Source organism: Mobula birostris, chromosome 18, assembly GCF_030028105.1.
Source record: "Mobula birostris isolate sMobBir1 chromosome 18, sMobBir1.hap1, whole genome shotgun sequence".
Taxonomy (NCBI): Eukaryota; Metazoa; Chordata; class Chondrichthyes; order Myliobatiformes; family Myliobatidae; genus Mobula; species Mobula birostris.
The window spans coordinates 59,186,670-59,209,093 of record NC_092387.1 but is presented as its reverse complement, the minus strand read 5'-3'; the positions used below and the strand labels follow the sequence as shown (position 1 = coordinate 59,209,093).

The 22,424-nt window shown below is 43.8% G+C and overlaps 1 protein-coding gene across 2 annotated transcripts in view; it reads right to left on the bottom strand.

Moving 5' to 3' along the window:
• Positions 1–19,749, bottom strand: part of fbxo22 (F-box protein 22) — a 50,855-nt gene extending 31,106 nt beyond the window's left edge. The window contains exons 1-3 of one of the 2 annotated variants that reach the window (XM_072282771.1): positions 19,520–19,749; positions 17,244–17,307; positions 2,815–2,959 (exon numbers count right to left, since the gene is read on the bottom strand). In XM_072282771.1, the coding sequence (XP_072138872.1) occupies positions 2,815–2,832 (18 nt within the window). In that variant the 5' untranslated portion in view covers positions 2,833–2,959; positions 17,244–17,307; positions 19,520–19,749. Of the gene's footprint in view, positions 1–2,814; positions 2,960–4,067; positions 4,233–17,243; positions 17,308–19,519 lie in introns of those variants that run through there. The other variant, XM_072282770.1, reaches the window with a different exon arrangement.
• Between the last annotated feature and the right edge of the window lie 2,675 nt (positions 19,750–22,424).

Below are 22,424 nucleotides of genomic sequence, written 5' to 3'. Positions count from 1 at the left end.
CTCAACGTTATAAACAGCTTCTTCCCCGCTGCCAACAGATTTCTGAATGGACAATTAACCCACCTATGAATACCACCTCACTATACTTGCTTCCATTTTGCACTACGTATTTATTGATTATAAACAGCATTATAAATAGTTGTTAAATAGCATGTGTTCATATTCAAAAAGCAGAGGTTTTTGTCACTGATTGGTTGGCAAGAAATAAGCAGTAAGAACTGTTTTGTTCACTGAAGTTTCAAGCATTCAGGCTTGGAGATGTGAGAAATGGCCTGGAGCGAAAATGAAATGACCTCACATCTTCAGCAAGCTAAGAACTACGAAGAATTTGAAGGTATCAACAATCTTGAATGTTACAATTAATGTGAAGATTTGAAGGATGCAATAATCAAAAGCATTGTCTGAGAACAGTTCATTATCTACACTAGGTGTCTGTGCTGATTTTGGTCATTGCACACACTGGATGAATTCCTCCATTGATAACTATTCGGAACTAATACAGAGCTTCGTAGTACTGTAGTAGCATTAGTTGTAGAAACATAGAAACACAGAAAACCTACAGCACAATACAGGCTCTTTGGCTCACAGAGCTGTGCCAAAAACGTTCTTACCTTAGAACTACCAAGGCTTACCCATAGCCCTCTATTTTTCTAAGCTCCATGTACCTATCCAGGAGTCTCTTAAAAGACCTTATCGTTTCCACCTCCACCATTGCTGCCAGCACCCCATTCCACACACTCACCACTGTCTGTGTAAAAAATTTATCCCTGACATCTCCTCTGTACCTACTTTCAAGCACCTTAGAATTATGCCCTCTCGTGCTAGCTGTTTCAGCCCTGGAAAAAAGCCTCTGACTATCCACACGATCAATGCCTCTCATCATCTTATACACCTCTATCAGGTCACCTCTCATCCTCCGTCGCTCCAAGGAGAAAAGGCCGAGTTCACTCAACCTATTCTCATAAGGCAGGCTCCCCAATCCAGGCAACATCCTTGTAAATCTCCTCTGCCCCCTTTCTATGGTTCCCACAACCTTCCTGTAGTGAGGCAACCAGAACTGAGCACAGTACTCCAAGTGTGGTCTGACCAGGGTCCTATATAGCTGCAACATTACCTCTCAGCTCCTAAACTCAATCCCATGATTGATGAAGGCCAATGCACCATATGCCTTCTTAACCACAGAGTCAACCTGCACAGCAGCTTTGAGTGTCCTATGGACTCGGACCCCAAGGTCCCTCTGATCCTCCACACTGCCAAGAGTCTTGCCATTAATGCTATATTCTGCCATCATATTTGGCCTACCAAAATGAACCACCTCACACTTCTCTGGGTTGAACTCCATCTGCCACTTCTCAGCCCAGTTTTGCATCCGATCAATGTCCCGCTGTAACCTCTAACAGCCCTCCACAGTATCCACAACACCCCCAACCTTTGTGTCATCAACAAATTTACTAACCCATCCCTCCACTTCCTCATCTAGGACATTTATAAAAAATCACAAAGAGCAGGGGGCCCAGAACAGATCCCTGAGGCACACCACTGGTCACCGGCCTCCATGCAGAATATGACCCATCTACAACCACTCTTTGCCTTCTGTGGTTAAGCCAGTTCTGGATCCACAAAGCAATGTCCCCTTGGATCCCACGCCTCTTTACTTTCTCAATAAGCTTTGCATGGGGTACCTTTTCAAATGCCTTGCTAAAATCCATATACACTACATCTACTGCTCTCCCTTCATCAATATGTTTAGTCACATCCTCAAAAAATTCAATCAGGCTCGTAAGGCATGACCTGCCTTTGACAAAGCCACGCTGACTATTCCTAATCATATTATGCCTCTTCAAATATTCATAAATCCTGCCTCCCAGGATCTTTTTCATCAACTTACCAACCACTGATGTAAGACTCACTGGTCTATAATTTCCTGGACTATCCCTACTCCCTTTCTTGAATAAGGAAACAACATCCGCAACCCTCCATTCCTCTGGAACCTCTCCCGTCCTCATTGATGATGCAAAGATCATTGCCAAAAGCTCAGCAATCTCCTCCCTCGCTTCCCACAGTAGCCTGGAGTACATCCCATCCGGTCCCAGTGACTTATCCAACTTGATGCTTCCCAAAAGCTCCAGCACATCCTCTTCCTTAATATCTACATGCTTAAGCTTTTCAGTCTGCTGCAAGTCATCCCTACAATCGCCAAGATCCTTTTCTGTAGTGAATACTTTGCTTCAGTATTCATTAAATACCTCTGCCATCTCCTCCCGTTCCATACACACTTTTCCACTGTCACACTTGATTGGTCCTGTTCTCTCTCACATCTTACCCTCTTGCTTTTCACATGCTTGTAGAATGCCTTGGGGTTTCCTTAATCCTGTCCGCCAAGGCCTTCTCATCGCCCCTTCTGGCTCTAAATGTCTGTAAGTGTGTTTGAATTTGTTCTGTATTCATTTAAATACATAATTTGATACTTAGTTAAAATTTGTTTGTCTTTTTTTATACCTTTTTAACTATTTCCATGAAACTTTGGGAAATTGGGACAGTGGCTTAATGGAGCCAAAATGTACTGGTCCCAATGTATGCCAGTTAACTGGGATCCACTGTATTTTTACATCTTGCACTGCATTGCTACCACAAAACAGCAAATTTCACAACATATGTCAGTGATATTAAACTTGATTCTGATTCTTAGAATGGATGTTTGACCTGAAACATTAATGCCATTTCCTCTATCCACTGCTATTGAGCGTTTCCAGCATTGTGTCTCAATTTCAGATTTTCAGCATCTGCAATTCTTTATTTTCCCCCAGCACTGACCTCCAGCTCAACGACCATTTTCTTCACCAGGAAATGTTGACCATCAGACTCGTCTACGTAGGCACGGCCCTTTGTTGCAATCCACGACAGCCGCTGGCGTCTCCGCTGAACCCTTCGCGCACAGTCTCTCCACAGCCTGCACACACTGCGACACAAACAGCAGAGTGTGAGGAGGAGTCTGTTTACCATCAGGCTTGGTGCTAAGCAGGGCCAAGGTGGAAGAAGGGTCTGTGTATGGGGGGGGGGTAGCAATTGAAGTCAGGAAGGGGCCTTACTGCCACACTTGTGAGCACTGGAAGGGTAGCACCTACAGTGATGTTGTGGGGATGGAACTGGACTCTTTCATGGTGGTGTCTTTAAAGAGGATGCTGTCTAAGTTGCATGCCATCTTGGACAATGTCTACATAATGTACTGGGTGGGCACAGGAGTACATTCAGCCAGAGACTTATTCCACCGAGATGCAACACAGAGCGTCATAGGAAGTCATTCCTGCCTGAGGCCATCAAATTTTACAACTCCTCTCTTGGAGGGTCAGACACCCTGAGCCAATAGGCTGGTCCTGGACTTATTTCCTGGCATAATTTACATATTACTATTTAATTATTTATGGTTTTATTACTATTTAATTATTTATGGTGCAACTGTAACGAAAACCAATTTCCCTCGGGATCAATAGAGTATGCCTATGACTATGAGCAGGGGAGGGGTAATGATGGTATGGAGCAAAGGTGAGATTGCTGAGGGACCAGAATAGGGTGGTTTCACTCACCAGAGGCATCCTAATTGGCAGTAGTTGGACAAACTGTCAGGGCACTTGTGGCTGATAGCATGGTAATGAATCCATGGACACCACCTCATAATATTTTCTCTCTTTTTGCACTACTCGTTTAATATATGTTATTGTAAATTACAGTTATTTTATGTATTACAATGTACAGCTGCCACAAAACAACAAATTTCACGAAATAAGCCTGATTCTGATTCTGGAATGGGTGCAGTCACTCTAGAGTACGACCAGTCACTCGCAGGCGGGCACCGGCTTGGGAACGGGTTGGAAACACTAGTTGCTAGGGAGTATGGCGCACCAGCTAGCGGTAGCACATAGGACACCGGCTGCCAAGTGAATGAGGGGCACCTGCTCTCAGTGGCACGGGGAGCGGACCGCCGGTGGGGGCGGTTACCGGAGGAGTGGGGAGAGGCAGGGGAATGTGGCTTGAAGCCAGGGGCCAGAGAGGGAGGGGGCCGGAACTACCTGGCGCTTCTCTGCAGTGACTTCGTGGGCAGGAAGGAGAGCACCCGCTCCACCACGTCGGCCACATCGTTCAGCACCGAGCTGTTGCTCCTCTGCTCCACAATATCCATAACCGACAATTCCGGCAAACCCGCGGTTCCGGATCTCTGCAGCTGGGCCGCAAAAAACGGAAGTCACGTCATATACCCTTCGCTAACACAGGCGGAAGTATCTGCAGAGTGGCGGAAGTGCCCGCACTGTGCCACTGTGGGGCGGAAGTTGGTGGCTTGTCTTCTCTTTTCTAGTTAATACCCACTTGCCCCTCTTGTCCTTGGTGTTAGAGTTCCTGGGCTTGAGAACTGCTGCCAAAGTAGTCAATATTTATCTCTCACTCAACATTGGCAGCGCAGATGGCCTGGACTGACTGTCACTGTTGTGCAAGCTAGTACCTCAAAGTTCAATTTTCGAAGTATGTATATGTTACCGTATACACATAAAAGTTGCTGGTGAACGCAGCAGGGCAGGCAGCATCTATAGGAAGAAGTACAGTCAACGTTCGTCAAGGGTCTCGGCCCGAAACGTCGACTGTACTTCTTCCTATAGATGCTGCCTGGCCTGCTGCGTTCACCAGCAACTTTTATGTGTGTTGCTTGAAATTCCAGCATCTGCAGATTTCCTCGTGGATATGTTACCGTATACTACCTTTCTTAAGGACATTTACAGGAAAAAAGAAATATAATAGAACCTTACAAAAACTGTGAGACCGACAAACACCAATGTGGAAAAGAAGACAAACAGCAAATAAAAATAATACTGAGAACAAGAGTTGCAACGAGTCCTTGAAAGTGAGGTCATAGACTCAGTTCAGAGTCATGGCAAATGAAGTTATCTACACCAGTTCAGGTGTCTGATAGACTGCTCCTGAACCTGGTGGTGTGAGACCAAATGCTTAGTGGTAATAATGAGAAGAGGGCATGAGCCTGAAGGTGAGGGTCTTTGATGAGAACCCACACATTGACTGCACATTACAAATGACATCCTTTGCTCCTTATATGGGTGTGAAAGGTGCCCAATGTCCCTCAGCAGCTTTTACAGATGCACCATAGGAATCATTCGGTCTGAATACATCACAGCTTGGAAGGACAACTTCTCCACAAGAAATCCAAGAGAAACGTGAACACAGTTCATGTGAAGACCCTTCCATGGACTATGCTTACACTCCCCCCGCCTCAAGAAATCAGCCAACATAATCAGGTATCGCTCCCAACAGGGATGTTCTCTCTTCTCCTTCCCCACTTCCATCAGGTCGAAGATAGAAAAACACACACCATCAGGCTCAAGGGCAGATCAAGAATCGCGTTGTTATAAGGCTATTGAACAGATAAATTGCATGGTAAAGATAAACTCCTAATCGCTCGATCCATCTCATCATGGTCCTTATTTGTCTATCCACACTACACTTTCTCTGTAACACCACATTCTGCCACCTGTTACTGCTTTGCCCTTTATATTAACTCAGTGGGTTTGTGGTTGGAATGACATGCAAAGCTAAACTTTTCACTGAATCTCAGTACAGGTGACAATAATAAATCAATGTTATGGACCATTGCAACATGACTGGAAACATTTGCACTGCTACTTTACTGGTTAAGAAAAAACTTGGATACTCCTATCTATAAATCTAGAATTTCACAACATGGTAGCACAGCAGTCAGCATAATCGTTTTACATGTCAGTGATTATCGACCGGGCTTCGATTCTTGCTGCTCTCTGTAAGGAGTCTGTACGTTCTCCCCGTGCCCAAGTGGGCTTCCTCCAGGTGCTCCAATTTCCTCCAAAGGCGGGCAGATAGGGTTAGTAAGTTCAATACATGCTATGTTGGCCTGGGAGCGTTGCAAAACTTGTGGGCTGGTCCCAGTACACTCCTCGCTGATTTAATTGAACTCTGATGCTGCATTTCACTCTATATTTCATTGTTTCAATGTACGTGTGACAAATAACTTCATTGACTTAGGCCCATCACCCCTACTGGGGCACAGGCCACGGGCAGCAGCTTGCCAGAGACCGCTGTCCTATGCCAGTCTTACCTCTCCCAGGGGTGAGATCTTTGGAGCTTCCGTCCGTGTTTCTGTAGCTCTGGGTCTTTACAGGATGGGGTTGCTATCCCCATACCCGACACTCCTTTCATTGTCAGGGCTGAGTTATGTGACAAATAAAATTGATCTGTAGTTTACTTTACCAATGGACACCAGGAGGCAATCTGATTGTGTTTAGCACCTTGTTGGCTTCACTAATGACACTCAGAGAAGGAAATCTACTTCCCTTGGCACTAACTACTTTGAAAAGACTCAGCAAGACACTCAGTTCTGGGGGATTTCAAAGTCTGAAGTTCAAAGTAAATTTATTATCCGAGTATGTATACACTACCCTGAGATTCATTTTCTCAGGGGAACTACAAAATGCAACTAAATGCATGAAAAACCACACACAAAGAGTGACAAGCAACGAGCGTGCAAGACAAGACAACCTGTGCAAACACAAAGAAAACTAACCGCAGGTAAATAAATACACAGATGAATTCATTGTATTAATTAATTAATTAGATAGCTAGATGAATAAATAGATAGATAGATGGATAATACTGAGAACATGAGATTTAAAACAAAGCCAATAAAATTGGTCATTGCAACCATTTTATCTCTCCCATTGCCCATACTCAGATCCTAATTACTCCCCTCCTTAGTCTGGTTTCTACTCCTATTTTCAAATATCCCATGTCAAGCTATTTCTGTCCCTGAGGGTATTCAGGTTCTTTTTACTCTGATGGTGACACTTCTGCCCATTGTACTAATATTCCTCATTAAGACTTCCTGGAGGAACAGTAGAGAACCAAACAAGTGACTGGGAACTTCAGGAAGGGAAAATCAAGGGACCACACACCAGTCCTCATCGAGGGATCAGCAGTGGAAAGGGGGAGCAGTTTCAAGTTCCTGGGAGTCCAGATCTCTGAGGATCTATCCTGGGTCCAACATATCGATGCAATTAAAAAGAAGGCATGACAGCAACAAACTTCGAATGATATTTGTTTTGACAGTTGTACACAATGGAGTCAGCCTGGATTCCAGGGGGTGGAAAAGTTCATAAAAGTCAATTACTTTCAGAGGCCATTCCTACTAAGAACATTTATAACCTGCAAATTAGGACACATGCCACCAATTTATTATTATATTAAGTTCATATTAAGCATATGGAGAAGATGGCAGTGCGACGCAGTGCGCGCGGTTGCTCCGAAATGATATCGTATTTGTTAAGTAGGGACCGTGCACAATCCTGATTTGATGGAGACAGACATGAGAAGCACGGAGGAACATCTGGAGAAACTTCTGAAATGCCTGCTTCACTGCCGCTGCTACTGTGCGATCGAGAATCTCCGGAGGGGAAGGCCCCAAATCCTCGGCTGACCCTGTTGCCGGGGCCAGGGTCGAAGCGCTCGGTGCTCAGTGTCAGAGGGCTGGTCGGAGGCTCGAAGTTTTTGGACGGACTGAAGAGTCGGCTGTGGTCGGGTGCTTCCAGGGTGCTGCATCGGCAAGTTTGCAGCGCTGAAGGTTCATGGCAGGGAGAGTTTTTCTTCCTTCTACTGTCTGCATGAGATGATGGGACTTTCGAGAGACTTCGAGACTTTTTTTTACCATACCCATGGTCTGTTCTTTATCAATTTATGGTATTGCTTTGCACTGTTGTTACTATATATTATAATTATGTGGTTTTTGTCAGTTTTTTTAGTCTTGGTTTGTCTTGTGTTTCTGTGATATCATTCTGGAGGAATATTGTATCATTTCTTAATGCATGCATTACTAAATGACAATAAAAGAGGACTGCGTGTCCTCATAATCTAATCTAATCTAATCTAATTTATAGAATGTGGCATTATCTACAAGTATCATCAATCTCTAATTTAACATAAGATTGACTTTAATCTTAATTTACATAAAAATACATTGTAATGCGTCATTTGCGCCAAGGACCGACTGAGCATGAGGACGTGCTAAGGGGCAGCCCAGCCTACAAGTGTTGCCACACTTCCGGTGCCAATATAGCATGCCCACAACGTACCATCACTAACCTGTACATCTTTGGAATGTGGAACGAAACCAGAGCACCCAGGAGAAACCCACACAGTCATGGAGAGAACACACAAACTCTTTACAGAGAGCGGTGGGAAATGTACCCCAATCACTGGCACTGTGGAGTTTTATGCCAACGACTATGCACCATGCTGCCCAAGTCCAGAGGAGGTTTAAGAGAATGATCCTGGGAATGAAAGGGTTAACGTATGAGAAGTGTTCCATGGCTCCTAAGTACAAAAATGCCTAGACAGAGTGGAAGTAGGGAGATGTTCGGATTAGTAGGAAAGTCTAGGATCCGAGGGCACAGTCTCAAAATAAAGGGTCGCTCTTTGGAACTGAGAGGAAGAAGAATTTCTTCAGCCAGGCAGTGGTGAATCTGTGGAGTTCCTTGCCTCGGAGGGCAGTGTAGGCCAAGTCATTGGGTGCATTTAAGGCAGAGATTCAAAGTCAAAGTAAATTTATTATAAAGGCACGTATATGTCACCATATACTACCCTGAAATTCATTTCCTTGCAGGCATTTACAGGAAAATGAAGAAATACAGTAGAATTTATTTTTAAAAGTATACATTAACAAAGACTGGCAAATAATCAATTTGCAACAGAAGAGTAAGCGCCCCACAGTACTGTAAGGATTAGTGTGTCACTATTACATCTCGGCACGTTCGAGTTCAGAGTTCACTTCTGGCATCCTCTGTAAGGAAGTTTGGACGTTCCCTCTTGTGTGAATGTGGCTTTCCTCCTGGTGCTCTCTTCCTCCCACAGTCCAACGACATACCGTTTAGTAGGCTAATTGGTCACTGTAAATTCTCCTGTGATGAAACTGGGGTTAGATCAGTGGGTTTCTGGGTGGTGCAGCTCAAAGAGCTGGGTGGGCTTGTATCTCTAAATAAAAATTTTAAAATAAATAAATAAATAATGCAAAGAACGGGGGTTGTAGAGCTTCATAGGTTCTTGATTGGTAATAAGTTAAGGGTTGTAGGGACACAAGAGAGTCTGCAAATCCAGAGTAAGATACACACAAACAAAATGCTACAGGAAATCAGTAGGTCAGGCAGCATCCACGGAAAGGAATAAAGAATCAAAGTTTCGGGTTGAGGTCCTTCATCGGTTGAAGGGAGAAGGGAAGAGAATAGAGCTGATTAAAAAAAACACATACAATTGTTGGCAGAGCAGACTTGATGGGATGAACGTTCTGATTCTTTTGCTGCATCTTATGGCTTAACAGCAAGAATCAGTACTTTCAATAAAAGGGAGGGAAATGGCAAATTGCAGAAAGAACCTATAAGTGCAGTCAATGTAAGTTTAGATAACCTTGACAATACAATGATTTCTTATGGAAAGTTCAGACACAATTACTTATTGCCTGATCCTCCTCCTCATCAATCTGCAGAAAGTAGCTATTAAAATGAACCCTGGAGAGCTCATTATAAAAAATCAGCCGTGCTGCTCCTGTTGAGAAAATCGTTCTCGTATACGATTTCCATCCGTAATACATTTAAATTGATCTAATTACCATCACATCACTTGGAATTGTGACTGCTAATATGCAAATGAAAAATTAAATTTCATACCAGATTAAGTGCCTAGTCAGTACTGCATTTTGGGCTGTTCCTTGTCTATTTTATTGGCTATCTGCACCTTGTGAATGAGCTTTGATCTTATTGAGAAAGCTAGAGCATGTGAATTACTGACTCCCTTGGCTAATATTCCTATTGCTTTTCTGCTCGTTATTACTTCATGGGATGTAAGGTCACTTGCGTGGCCAGTATTTAGTGTTCATTCTTAATTCCACTGAGCTGAGGTGAGAAGAGATCAATTCTGATTTTATTTTATATTTTACTTTACGATGTAATCACTTTGTTCATTCGTTATGTGCTGTGTTGGGGCGGCTCGGTGGTGTAGTGGTTAACATAATGCTTTACAGTACCAGCAACCCGGGTTCAAGTCCTGCTGCTGTCAGTAAGGGGTTATTGCTTTCTCCCAGTGTCTGCATGGGTTTCCTCTGAGTGCTCCGGTTTCCTCCCACAGTCCAAAGATTTGCCGGTTGGTAGGTTAATTGGTCATTGTAAATTGTTCCATAACTAGGCTCGGATTGCTGGGCAGCACGGCTCAAAGGCCCGCAAGGGCCTATTCTGCACTACGTCTCAACAAACAAACAAATAAATAAATATTGCGCTGCCGATCATGGACCATGGTTGTTCCGGGCAAAGTGGTTTGCCATTGCTTTCTTCCGGGCAGTGTCTTTACAAGACGGGTGACCCCAGCCATTATCAATATACTCTCCAGAGGTTGTCTGCCTGGCGTCAGTGGCCGCACAACCAGGACTTGTGATCCGCACCGGCTGCTCATACGACCATCCACCACCTGCTCCCGTAGCTTCACATGACCCTGATCAGGGGGCTAAACAGGTGCAACACACCTTGCCCAAGGGTGACCTGCCGGCTAGCAGAGGGAAGGAGCACCTTACACCTCCTTTAATAGAGACGTGTCGCCACCCCACCACACAACGTAAACAGTAGGACAGATAAAGGGGAACCATTTGAATGTAGCATATTTGGAGTTTCAAAGGTGATTATTAAATTGGTTTGTTATTGTTACATGAACCAAGGTATAGTGAAAAACATCTTGTACATAACAATGGTACATTGGGGTACATACTTCTAAGTAAAACATCAACCGAGTGCAGACGTTACAGTTACAGAGAAAGTGCCGTGCAGGTAGACAATAAAGTGCAGTGTCATGACGAGGTAGTTAAAGAGACATATTCTTAAGTATATGTATGCACACAGTCAATGTAATGAAAAAATTTCCTTTCAACAACGTATAAGTAAAATTCACAAGAAAGGATAAAAATTATACACAATTTTTGCAAGGAAAAAAAGAGATCATAAAGGTGAAGTCCATTTTACCGCAAAGTGATTCTTTTTTAAAAATGTATATGATTATGTGCATAATATTATTATGCCCATAATAACATGCATATGCATTCTATAAAGTGTAGTAAGTCAGACCAATTCATTACACGGTACGTTGAGATAGTCAAGTTAAATTGGATAGATATATGGACAGGAAAGGAATGGAGGGTTATGGGCTGAGTGCAGGTTGGTGGGACTAGGTGAGAGTAGGAGTTCGGCATGAACTAGAAGGGCCGAGAGGTCCTGTTTCCATGCTGTAATTGTTATATGGTTATATTTGGTACCTTAATTATCTGAACTGGATGCATCATGGTTTGATATGAAAACTGCTCTCTCCATGATCACAAGAAACTTATTGCACTAGGAGACCTTCCAAGAGTCATATAACGTCAGGAGAGAAGATGGTGGTGGATGCTTTCAGTCTTTTGTATATTTTGCTTGATGGGGGTGGGGGGAAGAAGAGAGAGGGGGTGGGAACTCACTGCAGTTTCTTGCAATCGTGGACAGAGCAGTTGCCGTACCAGACCGTGATGCACCACATTCAGATAACTACGGTGCCACATCAGGGCTTAAAGGTGACACATTACCTAGAACTATCTCTATGTACCATGTAATGAATTGATCTGAATTACTACACTTTATAGAATGCAAATGCACATTATTCTGTGAACGTGAAAAGGAAACACGGATGGCAGTTTGCCTCCCAGGTCCCAGGGTCAGCGATGTTTCTGGACGCGTCCACAATATCCTGAAAAGAGAGGGTGAGCAGCGAGAAGTCATGGTACATATTGGTACTAACGACATAGGAAGCAAAAGGGAGGAGGTCCTGAAAAAAGAATACAGAGAGTTAAGAAGGAAGCTGAGAAGCAGGACCTCAAGGGTAGTAATCACAGGATTGCTGCCTGTGCCATGTGACAGAGAGGATAGGAATAGAATGAGGTGGCAGATAAATGCGCTGTTGAAGAATTGGAGCAGAGGGCAGGGGTTCAGATTTAGAAACATAGAAACATAGAAAATAGGTGCAGGAGTGGGCCATTCAGCCCTTCGAGCCTGCACCGCCATTTATTATGATCATGGCTGATCATCCAACTCAGAACCCCGCCCCAGCCTTCCCTCCATACCCCCTGACCCCCGTAGCCACAAAGGCCATATCTAACTCCCTCTTAAATATAGCCAATGAACTGGCCTCAACTGTTTCCTGTGGCAGAGAATTCCACAGATTCACCACTCTCTGTGTGAAGAAGTTTTTCCTAATCTCGGTCCTAAAAGGCTTCCCCTTTATCCTCAAGCTGTGACCCCTCGTTCTGGACTTCCCCAACATCGGGAACAATCTTCCTACATCTAGCCTGTCCAATCCCTTTAGGATTTTATACGTTTCAATCAGATCCCCCCTCAATCTTCTAAATTCCAACGAGTACAAGCCCAGTTCATCCAGTCTTTCTTCATATGAAAGTCCTGCCATCCCAGGAATCAATCTGGTGAACCTTCTTTGTACTCCCTCTATGGCAAGGATGTCTTTCCTCAGATTATGGGACCAAAACTGCACACAATACTCCAGGTGTGGTCTCACCAAGGCCTTGTACAACTGCAGTAGTACCTCCCTGCTCCTGTACTCGAATCCTCTCACTATAAATGCCAGCATACCATTCGCCTTTTTCACCGCCTGCTGTACCTGCATGCCCACTTTCAATGACTGGTGTATAATGATAATGGATAATTGGGACCTCTTCTGGGACTGGTGGAACCTGTACAAAAGGGACAGGTTGCACGTGAATCTGAGGGGGACCAATATTCTTGCGGGCAGATTTACTAGAGCTGTTGGGAGTGGTTTAAACTAAAATGGCAGGGGTGTGGGAACCAGTATGAGACAGCTGAAGATGAGCCAACAGGTTACAAGTAGTTGATGGGTGTAAGCTCATAATTGGGTATAAATACAGACAGAGTAAATAGTTAAACTGTACCACTAGAGGCAAAATTCAAAAGTTCAATGAATGCCGGACTGAAGGTGCTGTATTTAAATGCGCATAGCATTCAGAATAAGGTGGATGAACTTGTGGCGTAATTAGAGATTGGTCAATATGACATTGTGGGCATCACTGAGTAGTGGCTTAAAGAATGCCATGGTTGGGAGATTCACATCAAAGGATATACTTTGTAGCGAAAGGGCAGGCAGGAAGACATGGGTGGTGATGTGGCTCTGTTGGTAAGAGATGGAATTACATCTTTAGAAAGACGTGATATAGGGAAAGAGAATGTTGAATCTTTGTGGGTGGAGTTAAGAAACTGCAAGGATTAAAAAACCATTATGGGAATCATATATATATATATGTTTCCAAATAGTAGCCAAGATGTGGAATTCTGATTGCAAAGGGAACTGGAAAAGGCATGTAATAAGAGTAATGACACAAGTGTAATGGAGGACTTCAATATGCAAGGAAAGGTATTGGAAAAATCAGGTTGGTGTCAGATTGCAAGAGAGGGAATTTGTCGAATGCCTACGAGATGGCTTTTTAGAACAGCTTGTGTTTGAACCTACTCGGGGAAAGGCTATCTGAGATTGTATGTTGTGTAATAACCCAGATCTTCTTAGGGAGCTTAATGTAAAGGAACCCTTAGGATGCAGTGATCATAATATGATTGAATTCATACTGCAATCTGAGAGGGAGAAGCATAACTCACATGTATCAGTATCACAATGGAATAAAGGGGATTACAGAGGCATGAGAGAGGAACTTGCCCAGGTGGCTTGGAGGAGGATAGTGGCGGGGATGGTGGCAGAGCAGAGATGGTTGAAGTTTCTGGGAATAGTTCACAAGACACAGGATAGATATGTCCCACAGATAAAGAAGTTCTCAAATTGCAGGAGTAGGCAACAGTGGCTGACAAAGGAAGTTAAGGACTGCATAATAGCCAAGGAAAGGTCGTATAAGGTAGCAAAAGTGAGTGCGAAGTCGGATGATTGGAGAGCTTTTAAAATCCAACAAAAAGCAACTAAAGAAGTTATAAGAAGGGAAAAGATAAAATACGAGGGCAGACTAGTCAATAATATAAAGCAGGATGCCATAAGTTTTTTCAGTTTTGTAAAGAGTAAAAGAGAGGTGAGAGTTGATATTGGGCCACTGGAAAATTATGCATAATAATAGGGGACAAAGAAATGGCAGATGAACTTATTGGGTACTTTGCATCAGTCTTCACTGTGGAAGAGACTAGCAGTGTGCCAGAGGGCCATGAGTGTCAGGGAGCAGGAGTGAGTGCCATTGATATTACAAAGGGAAAAGTGCTAGGCAAACTGAAAGGTCTTAAGGTGGATAAGTCACCTGGACCAGATGGACTACATCCCAGAATCCTGAGAGAGTTTGCTGAAGAGATAACTGATGCTTTAGTCATGATCTTTCAAGAAAAACTTGATTCTAGCATGGTCCTGGAGGACTGAAAGATTGCAAATGTCACTCCACTTCTTAAGAAGGCAAAAGAAAGGAAATTATTGGCCAATTAGCCTAAACTCAGTGGTTGAGAAAGTGTTGGAGTCTATTACTAAGGATGAGGTTTCAAGGTACTTGGAGACTAATGATAAAATAAATCAAAGTCAGCAAGGTTTCTGTGAAGGGAAATCTCGTCTGACAAATCTGTTAGAGTTCTTTGAGGAAATAACAAGCAGGGTGGACAAAGGAGAGGCAGTGGATGTCATTTACTTGGATTTTCAGAAGGCGTTTCATAAGGTGCCACACATGAGGCTGCTTAACAAGATTAAGTCCTGTGGCATTACAGGAAAGATATTGGCATGGATAGAGGAATGGCTGACAGCAGGAGGCAGTGAGTGGGAATAAAGGGGGCATTTTCTGGTTGGCTGCCAGTGACTAGTGGTGTTCCTCAGGAGTCAGTATTGGGACCACCACTTTTCACATTGATTGTCAATGATTTGGATAATGGAATTGATGGCTTTGTGGCAAAGTTTGTTAAGATAGGTGGAGTGGTAGGCTGTGCTGAGGAATCATTGCAATTGCGGTAGGACTTGAAAAAATTGGAAGAATGGGCAAAAAAGTGGCAGATGCCATACAGTGTTCGGAAATGTATGATAATGCATGTTGATAAAAGGAACAATAGTGCGGACTATTATCTAAATGGTGTGCGTGGCCAGGTGGTTAGGGCATTGGGCTCACGATCTGAAGGTCGTGGGTTCGAGTCTCGGCCAAGGCAGCGTGTTGTGTCTTTGAGCAAGGCACTTAACCACACACTGCTCCAGTCCACCCAGCTGAAAATAGGTACCGGCAAAATGCTGGGGGTTAACCTCGCGATAGACTGGCGTCCTATCTGGTGGGGAGTCTCGTGCCCTCAGTCGCTTCATGCCACGGTAACCGGCATAAGCACCGGCCTGATGGGCCACAAAGGCTTGGGACAGACTTTAACTTTTAAATTATCTAAATGGTGGGGAGAAGGTTCAAACATCAGAGGTACAGAAGGACTTAGGAGTCCTCGGGCAAGACTCCCAGAATGTTAATTTACAGGTTGAGTCTGTGGTAAAGAAGGCAAATGCAATGTTGTCATTTATTTCAAGGGGACTAGAATATAAAACCAAGGAGATAATGCTGAGGCTTTATAAGACACTAGTCAAGCTGCACTTGGAGTATTGTCAACAGTTTTGAGTCCCATTTCTCAGAAAGGATGTGTTGTCATTAGAGAGAGTCCAGAGGAAGTTCATGAGGATGATTCTGGGAATGAAGGGGATTAACATATGAGTAGCATTTGGCAGCTTTGGGCCTGTACTCACTGGAATTTAGAAGAATACTGGGCGATCTCTTTGAAGCCTACCAAATGTTGAATGGATGAAAGGACTAGATAGGGTGGATGTGGAGAAGATGTTTCCTATGGCAGGGGTTTCCAGAACTGGAGGGCACAGCCTCAGAATTGAGGGGTGACTTTTTAGAAAAGAGGTAAGGAGGAATTTTTGCAGCCAGAGAGTAGTGAATCTGTGGAATGTTCTGCCACAGACTGCAGGGGAGGCCAAGTCCGTGCATATATTTAAGGCAGAAGTTGATCATTTTCTGACTGGTCAAGGCATCAAAGGATATGGCGAGCAGGCGGGTGTATGGGGTTGAGTGGGATCCAGGATCAGCCATGATGGAATGATGGAGCAGACTCGACAGGTGAACGACCTAATTCTGCTCCTCTGTCTTATGGTCTTCTGAGCATAATAATATGTGCACATTATTGTAGGCCCTCCCAGCGCAATATGAGGAACAAATGTTTCCCATGCAGTAGGCTCCCGTCTCCACGCAGCTGGTAAATCCAAAGGAACGGCAGAGACCGACACAGTTTGGCTCCAGTGGTGTCACAGGAAATGCCAGTCAGTGTTGGAAGAAACATAGGACTGCCTTAGGGTCTCCAGCTCTGGATTTCTTCTCAGGGTTTACTCCCAAAGCCTTCCTCATGATAGGATAAAACACAAAGCAGTAGAGGCTTAAAGTCAGAGTTTTCCTTCTCCTAGATGAGCTCAATCACAGCTGACGACCTGAAGCAACTGGTTTTAAGGTGCCAGCAACCCACCATTGCCTCTTCCTCTGTCAGTAGAAACAATTCTGCCGGGCTTAGTAGTTAAGCCACATGTGAAGGCGAGGAGCTGTACTTGGTTGTCAGGGGCTATTTGAGATGCATGTCATTGGGAGATTTAACAGGCATTGGGAGCTTACCCCCACAACTCTCCCCAATATGACAGCTTTAAGGAACCAGCACATTATTATGCACATAATCATATGCACATGCATTTTTAAAAATTTCACTTTGCACTAAAATGAACTTTGTCTTCTTTTTGTTCTAATATTTTACTTGTAAAAATTATGTATAATTTATGTTTGATTTTTATACTTCCTTGTGAATTTTACTTATATGATGCTATATGCCTGTAATGTTTCTGCAAGGAAGTTTTTCATTGCACCTATGCTTATGTATCAATAAACAATGGATATTGGACTGGTTAACAGACAAAATGCATGGGGTTAAACAGGTCACTCTCAAACTGGATACCTATAACTTCTGAGGTGCATCCGATGTTAATAATTTATACATGTAGTGACAATTTAGATAATGGAAGTGAGTGTAATGCATTCAAATTTGTCAACGATATGAAGCTAGATGGGAAGATAACATGATACTTACAGTTTAGATGGTGAATGAAGATTGCTGGGGGGGAATGTGAAGTCATCCACTTCAATAGGAAGACCTGAAAAGCAGAATATTATTTAAATCAGAATCAGATTTATTTACATGATGTGAAATTTGTTTTTCTGTGACAGCAATAGAGTGCAAGGCAGAAAAATGACTATAAATTACAAAGATAAATAAATAGTGTAACAACAAGGTCAGTGAGGTGGAAGTGGAATTGAAATTTGTCTACTAATGTCACATGTTATCAATGTTCCGAATCAGGTCTAATATCACCAGCATATGTTGCAAAATTTGTTGTCTTTGTGGCACCAGTACAATGCAATATATAATATTAGAAAAAAAACTGTGAATTACACTGAGTGTATTTTTAATAGTTAAATTAAATAGGTTCCTAAGGTTGTCATAGCCAGGGGTGGTAGTGGGGATAAGCTCCCACTACCTATAAAGTGCTCCAAGTGGCACGCGACTCCAACAGCCTCTGACAACCAAGTCCATCTCCTGGCCTTCACGTGTGGCTTAGCTACTAGGCCCAGCAGAACTGTTTCTATTGACAAGAGAAGGGTCAAAGGCCGACAACTGGTGGCTCAAAACCAGTTGCTTCGGGCAGGTGGGGCTTGTCAGACTTGGACAGCAGCCTGCCTAGGAGAAGGAAAACTCTGATTTTAAACCCCCGCTGCCTTGCGGCCATACCCACCCATGGGAGAGGCTTTGGGAGTAAACCCCGAGGAAGAAATCTGGAGCCGGGGTCCCTAAGGCAGTTTGATATTGTTTACAACTTCACTCTGGCATCCTCTGTGATGACACTAGTGCCAAGCTGTATCGGCGCTTGCCCTTCCCTTGGGCTACATCAGTGACGTGGAGAGGGGGAACCCACAGTATGGGCAACAGCCGGTTCTTCAAATCTTTCCGCCCTGGAGAGGACACAGTCCACCAGAGGCGCAAACCCATGATCCCCTGGGATCGACGGCTACCTACTGCTAAATTAAATAAGCAGGGCAAAAAATAGAAATAGAAAGTAGTGCGGTAGTGTTGATGGGTTCAAAGTCCATTCAGAAAGTAGGTGGCAGAGAGGAAGAAGCCGTTCTTGAACCACTGAGTGTGTGTCTTCAGGCTTCTGTAGCTCCTCCCTGATGGTAGCAATGAGAAGAGGGGGGTGGAGGTCCTTAATGATGCATACCACCTTTTTGAGGCATTGCTCCTTGAAGAAGTCCTGGGTACTACAGAGGCCAGTGCCCACGATAGGGCTGACTAATCTTACAACTCTGTGCAACTTATTTTGATCCTGTGCTGTAGCTCCCCCCCACCCCCCACCCCCATACCAGATGCAGTGATGCTGCCAGTTAGAATGCTCTTCACAGTGTATCAGTGAAAATGTTTTAGAATCAGAATCAGAACCAGGTTTAATATCACTAACACATGTTGTGAAATGTGTTGATGTGTGGCAACAATACAGTACGATACTTAAAATATACTATAAATTACCATAAGATATATACATATATATATATATATATATATATATATAAAATAAATAAGCAGTGCAGTGTACGTGGGTTTATGGTCTGTTCAGAAAACCTGAAGGCGGAGAGGAAGAAGTTGTTCCTGAAACGCTGAGTGGCTGTATTTGGGCTTCTTGCATAGTATTCCTACAGATCAAATCATTACTCAGTGCATTGAGGTAGTTCAATGTAAAGTGGTAACAGAAATAGAATTCAGAATAAAAGTGCAACTGCTACAGAAGAAGTTCAGTCCAGGTAAACAACAAGGTGCAAGAACATCCAGATCTGTAGGAAGATCTAAAAGAGCAATATTAATAACTCTGAGAGATGTAGGGAAGGTGTAGGGAGTGGGAAGTGCAGAATCAATATCGCTGTGATGATTGTACATTCTGGTACCAATTGTTTGGCAACAATAAAGTATAAAGTATGTAGAATTTACATTTAAAAGAGTAGAACATTTTAGTAGAATTAATAAATAGAGCTGCATCGAGCAGTTTGCAATTTGTCGCTACACTCCAGCGTCATCTTGAACAGTTCAGAAATCAGATGGCAAAGGGGAGGAAGCTGTGTGAGACCATGGACTGGGTGTACTTCTGCAAGAAACACGGAATTATAGTAGGCAAGTACAACAACTTTATTAGGTGGGGTGTGGAGAAGGAGTACAAGCTGGCAAAGAGTTGGGGAACAGCAGAGATCACAGAGGGGGAGTAGCAAGAGAGGGCCTCCTTCGCCTCCCCTTCTATCTTATTCCGGCTTCTACCCACTTACCTTTCAATCCTGATGAAGGGCCTCAGCCCAGTATGTTGGCCCTTTATTCTTTTCCATCGATGCTACCTGACCTGCTGAGTTCCTCCAGCATTTTGTGTGTGTTACCCTGGGTTTCTAGCATCTGCACAATCCCTTGTTTTTATGATTTACTACTCCACTGTAAAGTCTCTTCGAGGGATGCCTACCCCGAAGAAGTTTAAGTTTTCTCTTTGACGAGAGTTCAGTGACACCCTCTCTCACAGCTCCTCCCCCTCCCCCGGGTCTCTATTGCTCTCGGACTCTTCAGCAGCTTGTACTCCTTCCCCTCCCACCACCACCTTCTTATTCTGACTTCCTCCCCCTTCCTTTCCAGTCACGATCAAGGGTCACGGCCCAAAACGTTTACTCTTTATTCTTTTGCCTGACCTGCTGAGTTCCTTAAGCATTTTGTTTTGCGTGTCTCTACAGATGGTGACTGACCCCTAAGCTCCTCCAGCAGTTTATTTTCCGATGTCTGCAGATCTCCAAAACTGCATATTTGACATCTGCTGCTCAAAGATAAGTGCAATGTTGGTGTTTATAACACAGGCAATGAATACTTAAGTAAGATCGCCTTGCTACAGAGCATAGGGCTTTGGTGCATATTTATTCAAGGAAGGATATGCACTTTATTAGGCACTCCACTGTTGTAATGTGTGGTTACTTGAGTTACTGTCACCTTCCTGTCAGTTTCAACCAGTCAGTTCTATGGTTCTGGCCTTTCTCCTCAAACCTCTCTCATTATCAAGGTGTTTTTGCTCACAGAACTGCTGCTCACTGGATGTTTTTTTTCGCACCATTCTCTGTAAACTCCAGAGACAGCTGTGCGTGAAAATCCCAGAAGATCAACAATTTCCGAGATACTCAAACCACCCCGTCTGGCACCAGCACTCATTTCATGGTCAAAGTCACTTAGATCACATTTCTTCCCCATTCTGAAGTTTGGTCTGAACAACAAGTAAACCTCTTGACCATGTCTGCATGCTTTTATGCATTGAAATGCTGCCACATGATTGGCTGATTATATATTTGCATTAATGAGCAGGTGTACCTAATAAATTGGCCATTGAGTGTATTTACCTTGGAGACAGGCAGCAAACAATCAATGGATTGACCTATGAAGGAAAGTTGAACAGGCTCAGCCTACAATCTGGAGCCTCAAGAGAATGCAGATGTTGGAGTGATAAACACTCTTCCAGCAAACTCATCTGTCTACAAACTGTACCTCTTCCTAGAGATGCTGCCTGGCCTCCTGCGTTCACCAGCAACTTTTATGTGTATTGCTTGAAATTCCAGCATCTGCAGATTTCCTCGTGTTTGCGTCTCTACAATCTGTGGAGTTTGCAAGAGCAATTGGTAATCTCTCTGAGGAACGATGGTGGTCATATTTCATTAGGAGTTGGAGTGGATTTAGCAAATCTCCACAGATGGCGCAGTAGTGAGCAATCTGACTGGTTGCATCACCATCTGGTGTGGAGGGGCCACCGCACAGGATCGGAAAATGCTGCGGAAAGCCGGCAGCAACTCCGCCAGCTCCGTCAGAGGCACGGACATCCCCGGCATCGCAGACATCTTTAAAAGGCGGCATCAATCAGTAAGGACCTCCATCACCCTGGGCAAGTCATCTCCTCATTGCTTTCATTAGCGAGGGGGGTACGGGAGCCTGAAGACACACGCTCAGTGTTTTAGGAACAGCTTCTTCCAGACCGTCATCAGACATTAGATTTCTGAATGAGCCAACCCATACATACTGTGTATATGTATATAAATATATATATATATATATATATATATATACACACACACATACACACACACACACTGGACAGTGTGGGCTCATTGGAATGGAAATGCCTGTTACTGTGCTGCATCAAATAAATAAAAAGCTTATATAATGATAATATAATAATATAAATTATATAGTATACAATTTCATTTAGAGATGCAGTGTGATATTAAACCTGATTCTGAGATCTGAAAGGTTCTGAGGGGGCTTGAAAGTTAAATGCTATGGGAATGTACACTGTCAGTGAGGTTTAGAACTGGAAGGTGTGGTGTCACAATGAGGCGTCAGCGACACGAGCACCTCGGGAGCGTATCGGTTAGCGCAACGCTATTACTGCTCGGGGTGTTCTGGAGCTAAGGATCTCCGCTGAATGCACGGTTTCCTCCGGGTCCTCCGGTTTCCTCCCACAGTCCACAGACCTGTTTGCAAATTGTCCCGTCCCGTGATTAGGTTAGGGTTGATCGGGTTTGTCGCGGCAGGCTGGAGCAGCGAGGCTCGAAGGACCTATTCGGCGTTATACCGCGAAATGAATAATCAAAAAGCAAACGAACTAAGAAGGAACAGTTCTGCTCAGGGAATTGTAAATATTGTTGATTTTTTTTTGGTACGGGGAATCAAGGGTTACCGGGAGAAGGCAAGAGCATGGGATTGAGAGAGATAATAAATCAGCCGTGCTGGAGGAGACTCGACGGGTTGAATGGACTAATTCTGCTCTAATGTTTTATGGTATTCGGCTAGAACAGATTCCTGGGGCTGAATGGCCTATCGCCACTCCCACTCTGTAACATAAACTGGAGCTTGCTTATAAAAAAGTCACTCACTGGGAAAATTCCACAAGTAATTCAGGGTGTATAATTATAAACAACTTAGGTGTCATTTATACTAACTTGGCAAAAGATGCTGCAAGCAAATGGGACTATATTCATTTTGCAAAGCAGAAAAGCAAATTAGCCTGAACTCCAACAAAACCCTGGACCAAGAGAAGTGTTTCCAAAGAGTAATGAGGCCAGCAGAGTATCACTCACGGGCACACTTAGCATTGCTCACGTAGTCATTTCCGTATCATTGTTTTGTTAAATACCCTGGACGTCCCAATGTGAT